General features: G+C 41.3%; 1 protein-coding gene across 1 annotated transcript; it reads right to left on the reverse strand.

The window, feature by feature from the left end:
- Nucleotides 1–3,441: 3,441 nt before the first annotated feature.
- Nucleotides 3,442–6,064, reverse strand: LOC148907678 (uncharacterized). The gene is made up of 4 exons (XM_089035693.1): nt 6,012–6,064; nt 4,846–5,926; nt 3,758–4,751; nt 3,442–3,683 (listed from the first exon to the last, which is right to left on the reverse strand). Exons 1-4 carry the CDS (start codon nt 6,062–6,064, stop codon nt 3,442–3,444), a joined length of 2,370 nt encoding a protein of 789 aa, XP_088891819.1.
- Between the last annotated feature and the right edge of the window lie 111 nt (nt 6,065–6,175).

Genomic DNA, 6,175 nt, shown 5'->3' on the forward strand with positions numbered 1-6,175 from the left:
CCCACAAATGCGTTTGTCTTGATGTTGTCGCATCTTTTGAACGGTACTGAATTCTTTACCACAATCCTTACAAACTTTACTAATTGGTTTCTTTGTGCAAACGCCACGACGAACGTGGTATTGTAGTCTTTGCTTGGTGCTGAACACCTTTTTACACATTGAACAGTTCATTTATACTTAAGTGTACCTTAACCACAATATAACGTATTTTTAACTTTATTGTTAACATTCTGCAGTGTCTTTTAAAACAGGTCTGCAGGAGCATACAGCTGCGTTTAAAAGACACCTAAGAATGTTGAGTATAAGGTTATCATATCGTTAAGTATGTCTGCATGCTGCTTTAAAAGACACTTCAGAATGTTAAGTATAAGGTTGTTAAATTGTTAAAGATGTATGAGTCATTTAAAAGATGTCTTAGAATGTTAAGCATAAGGTTGTTAAATTGTTAAAGATGTATGAGTCATTTAAAAGATGTCTTAGAATGTTAAGTATAAGGTTGTTAAATTGTTAAAGATGTATGAGTCATTTAAAAGATGTCTTAGAATGTTAAGTATAAGGTTGTTAAATTGTTAAAGATGTATGAGTCATTTAAAAGATGTCTTAGAATGTTAAAGATAAGGTTGTTAAATTGTTAAGGATGCTGTTTAAAAGAAAAAAAGATGTCTTAGAATGTTAAAGATAAGGTTGTTAAATTGTTAAGGATGCTGTTTAAAAGAAAAAAAAGATGTCTTAGAATGTTGAGTATAAGGTTGTTATATTGTTAAGACTACTATTTTAAAAGATGTCTCAGAATAAGGTTTGTGTAAATCCCATTCTCAATGAAAACAGCACATCTTTAACAATTTAACAACCTTATCTTTAACATTCTGAGGTGTCTTTTAAACAGCACGTGTGTATATCTTTAACAATTTAACAACCTTATCTTTAACATTCTAAGGCGTCTTTTAAACGACACATGCAGACATCCTTAACAATTTAACAACCTTATCTTTAACATTCTAAGGCGTCTTTTAAGCGACACATACATCTTTAACAATTTAACAACCATACACTTAACATTCTGAGGTGTCTTTTAAATGACACATACATCTTTAACAATTTAACAACCATACACTTAACATTCTGAGGTGTCTTTTAAATGACACATACATCTTTAACAATTTAACAACCATACACTTAACATTCTGAGGTGTCTTTTAAACAGCACGTGTGTATATCTTTAACAATTTAACAACCATACACTTAACATTCTGAGGTGTCTTTTAAATGACACATACATCTTTAACAATTTAACAACCATACACTTAACATTCTGAGGTGTCTTTTAAATGACACATACATCTTTAACAATTTAACCACCATACACTTAACATTCTGAGGTGTCTTTTAAATGACACATACATCTTTAACAATTTAACAACCATACACTTAACATTCTGAGGTGTCTTTTAAACAGCTCTACAGGGGATATCGCATGAAGTCCTTAACGCTTTCTTTTACCCAACCGGCCATCGTCAACAAGGCGCCAAACCTTTCCGCGCGCTTCAGACTGCACATTTCATCGTACAATTCCTGCACGCGCTCTTTTAACCGGTCTATCTCCTCCCTTTGCATTTCTATGGTGTCTCTTTTATCTTTTGCGTCGGCGGCAATCCTTCTTACTGCTTCCACTGGGTCCATCGTATATATAATGGATCCGAACCGTATTCCCTGCAATGCTCTGATAGTAGGACCCACCGGCTGCGGAAAGACCCAATTCATCGTGGAGCAGCTATTAGGACCCTTTAGATACCGTTTCGACTACATAGTGCTATTATGCCCCACCTACGTGACCAACCGCACCTGGGAAGGCATAGGAGTGAAAGATGACGACTTCTTTGTGGATATCTTAGACCCTAATGAGTTATCCAGCCATTTGAAGTTTTGGCACAAGCAATTCCCTAAAGATACGCAGACACTCCTCATACTGGATGACATTGCCTGCGGGGACGACGTAAAAAGACGCACTTCCGAGCTCGTTAAACTCGCCTTCAGCGGTAGGCATGACAATATCAGCGTTTGGTTGCTTTCCCAGCAGCTTACCAGCGTCTCTAAGCCTTTTAGGGAAAACATAGGTTCACTTGTTGTATTTTATACTCCGAGCCGGAGTGACCTAGAAACCATCTTAAGCGACTACGGCGGTGAGATAAGCAAGGAACAGTTACACGAATACATGCGGCATTTAAAGACGCACCAACATTCCAAAATGATCTTCTCTTTGAGGTTTCCGTATTCCATTAACATATATGGACATTGAGCAGCTCTTAGATGAAGTCCCCACACAGCTAGATGAAAGTAACCTTAAGGAACAACTCAACATCCTGGTGTCTTCGGGGAAGTGCAAAGAAATGATAGGCAAGGAACTTACCCATGAGCAGGTTAATAAGTTGTCAGAAGAGGAAGTCAAAAAGTTCCATAAGAGGTATGAGGCTGCCCTTGCAAGTAAGACCACGGACGCCGTAGCAGACTCCGCTATCCGACTTGCAACTAAATTGCTTGGACTTGCGCTGCCCATAGACGACGTGGAGCAACTGCGGAAGGACATAAGCGATGACTATGTCATATCCCAAGAACTTAAGATAACCTGCGGGTGGTTGTCTTTGAAGTGCGGTAAGTTAATGGCAGTCGCCTCTGTGGCTTTGCACGTAGCTCAGCATGTCGACTTGAAGGAGGTACTAGGTTCCTTTGGAACATCTTGGAAGGACTTCAAGAAGGACAGAGAAGTCGAAAAGGTCTTCCAGGCGGCACTTGCTGAGGTACCTGATCAAGTCGCCTCAAGTACTTAGTCAAGTCATTCGTAAGTACTTAGTCAAGTCGTCCTTAAGTCATTCTCAAGTACTTAGTCAAGTCGCCTCAAGTACTTAGTCAAGTCATTCTCAAGTACTTAGTCAAGTTATCCTTAAGTCATTCTCAAGTACTTAGTCAAGTTACTTATCAAGTCCTTCAAGTCCTTAGATATAAATGAGTGAACCAGAGTCGAAGGTAGAGCAGCCCGAGCAAAAGATTACCAAGGCTAAATCTCCAGGCAGAGTCGCTGCCGGAAAGAAGCTCGCGGAGATGAACAGGAAGAACAAAGCAAAGAAAGAGGAAAAGGTGGAAGAGAAAGAAGAGGAATCCTTTTGGAATCCCGGCTACGTCATTGGCGCGATAGGAATTGCTATAGCAGCAGGCAGCCTTTACTTACAATGGCGGGCTACGAAGCCAAGAGTAAAGTGGGAGGCCGCAACATATCACGCGCCCGTGCAGGTTAGAAAAAGTAAGATCCCTGAAATGGAGTAACCTTCTCGCTTTGTAATATAATGTCGACCAAATTAATTGACGCCGTCCAAGAAGCTGCTATCACAACCTCCATCATCGCCGGTATTGGCTGGGTAGGTAAGAGTACCTGTCATGAAGAGATAATTATGCACCATAAGTTGACGGGTAAAATGAATAAACCGTGAAGCAATTCCTTATAACAAACCTTTGGAAGACTTTAACGCAGCCATCCTCTGGACACGAATACAGGTTGCTTGCTGTTTCTTGTTGTGGGTCAGAAGTGCTTTCTTCAGTCGTCGTAGGCTTGGTCGTCTTAGCAGTTCTCACAGCCATTGTTCTAAAGTCTCCTGGGGAGAATTGCGCGTCGAGCCACTGGTAACTGTAATCTATAAATTGCGAAAGAACGAGAAATAAATCGCACACCTTATGCTATAAGTGTAAATCTAAACTATTTTATTACCTTTCCTCAATTGTTTCATTACTACTTTGCCACTGCCAATGCCATACGCTCTCCACGCGAAAAGCTTTCCGTTACGGAACTCGTAATTGTTCAACGTACTAATTCCTGGAATTTTGTGTTCCACGAGGTTGGACTCGTCGACTCTGTCAACTGCAACAACTCTTACTCCAGCAATTCCACCATGTGACAACAGCGCGTCTTTCATCTCCTGGGTTGTTGTAACATCATGTCCCTCGTTGATGTATAATCGAATATGGGACTTGGCGGTCGCAGCCAACCTGTCGGCAGCTCCCTTCCCACCTTGTGGGTCGCTGAAATCGATACCTTGTATTTTGATGCCAGTAGCTTTTTCGATGGTAGGGCAGGAGAGGATCGTAGTGGCGGAGTGGTAGCACCCCGCATTATCTTGAGGAAAATAGGCTTTGTTGATCTCGGGGTGCTCGTTCTTTAAGGTCTGGAGAACGTGCTTCATTATGACGACAATAGCAGGGCTGTCCTGGCTGCAAGACTGAATTAGGTGGATGAATGCTTGCCACTGTAGCTCACCTTGTTCTCGGCGATAGACAACGGATATATGCCATGATATCCCCCTTTTCCCGAACCAATCGCTTTGTGATTCTCGATACATATGGGGGATGAACTTCATGGCCCAGTCATTAATTATGAGTACGGTGCTATTGTTGATGGTGTCTAAGATGTCATGTCGTGCTTGGTCTTGACGCACTGACCTTAGCTGGTGGCACTTCCAGGACTGTATTGCACGTTTGGCTGTACCGTGGATGTACAATGCCTCGTCTAACTCGTCGTTGCTTGGAAACGAAACTTCTCTTATTAGTCCTTCTATGTCCTTGATTACACTATCCAGACCTTCACAATGCTCACAACTCTTGTCATGCTTGTGTTTGCATCGTTTTCGCAGGGTTTTGTCTAAAGGATCGCTTGTAGCATATACGCTGCAATGGTCAGCGATCTGGGATTCCTCGCTGACATGTACCTACGATTTTTAAACAAAGGAAAAAACACTTGAATAAATAATGTTTTATAAAGGTAGATTTTAAACTTTCAAATAGCAGAAAGTAATCACATACCTTGTAATCCCCTTTAAGGTATAATTTTCCTGCTTTCAAAGCTTCTCTCGATTTTGCTATTTTCTCCTCATCGCAACCAAGGGACGAAATCATGTCTAAAAGATCAAGAAGGTCTTCAAATGCTTTACCACCTTCTGCGGCAAAATTATCAAGTCCTTGTAATGACTTTCGTACAGAGGCGCTGCATTCATTAAGAATCCGAAGCAATGTTTGGTCACTTAGGGGTACAAAGCTCTTTTCTTCACAATACAGCTTATACTGGTTAACGATCCTTTGGGGCACCATGGTTCTGATGACATTGGGTACGGGAATGATTTGGCCTGAGGACAACTTCAAATGTGTTTCTCCAAATGGGAGATCCTGCACTAGGTGTGGACTTGTGACATAACAAAGAAAATGGTCCAACTGTTTTTTGTCTATGCGCAGCCGTGGAGCGTCCTTTTTTGGCACCGGTGCTGCTCTACCATACTGTTGTCGATGTAAATTCGCGCTGGTGCAGCGGTATTGTGTTAATCCTGGAATATACTGCAACAATTCTTGAAGGCTTGCGACACCTGTCATTATGGACAACACTTGTCTGCGCGTATCCCAACTGGTGGCGTTTTTATAGGATTCAGCTAAAGCTTCCAAATAGCTATTATTAGCGGCAGACGAACCAGTTGAAGTCGCTCCTAAAACATTGTAAATGTTCGAGGACTTTTGAAGTTCCTCCCACAAATTGATGGCAGCTCCAGGGTAAATGACATGGAGGACAGAAGAAACTATTTCTGCTGACCGTTGAACATAACGTTTTCTTGTTCTCTCACTTGCTTGATCCCACTGAAGCCAAGGTCTCTCAATTTGTTGTAACTTACACTCCTCAAGAAAAGCATTCAGTCTAAATCTTTGGCCAAGCTCATGATACCCTCTAGATGGGGTACTTTCGGAAGATGTTGTGCTGGTGGTTTCAGCTGGCGACAGAAAATAGCTTTCATCTTTACACTCTGTGAAAAGCTGGGTATACGAGTCTTGATATTCTCGTATACGAACTCGTATATTTGAAGAATACGTAAGTATACGCAAGTATCCGGTAATCGGATATCTAAAGTGTAATGGAATATGCGATTTCGTATACTCCCGTATTCGGACTGTTTTTCCCTGTCATGGAATATCAGGGGTCCCGGTACGAAGCTGATACGTCTAGTATCGACTTCGTATTCTCCTTGATTTTCCATGCCATTCTAAGTATTTGAGAATCACGTATCTTGTATTTTCCGATTCCCCGGGTTTATATCTCGTATTCTCAATGAATCCCCATGCCATTCCAAGTATTCGAGAATCACGTATTTTA

Source organism: Actinia tenebrosa, unplaced genomic scaffold, assembly GCF_029948245.1.
Source record: "Actinia tenebrosa isolate PJP-AT-01 unplaced genomic scaffold, QUT_ActTen_1.0 PGA_scaffold3__52_contigs__length_22856419, whole genome shotgun sequence".
NCBI classification, from domain to species: Eukaryota; Metazoa; Cnidaria; class Anthozoa; order Actiniaria; family Actiniidae; genus Actinia; species Actinia tenebrosa.

Bases quoted from the DNA above. Each gene is read 5' to 3' on its own strand.
- LOC148907678 (XM_089035693.1), bottom strand. From the start codon at position 6,064: ATGGCATGGAAAATCAAGGAGAATACGAAGTCGATACTAGACGTATCA. The intron at 5,927-6,011 runs GTACCGGGACCC...ATTACACTTTAG, and splicing joins ATACTAGACGTATCAGCTTC to ATATCCGATTACCGGATACT. The intron at 4,752-4,845 runs GTATGTGATTAC...TAAAAATCGTAG, and splicing joins ACCTTAAAGGGGATTACAAG to GTACATGTCAGCGAGGAATC.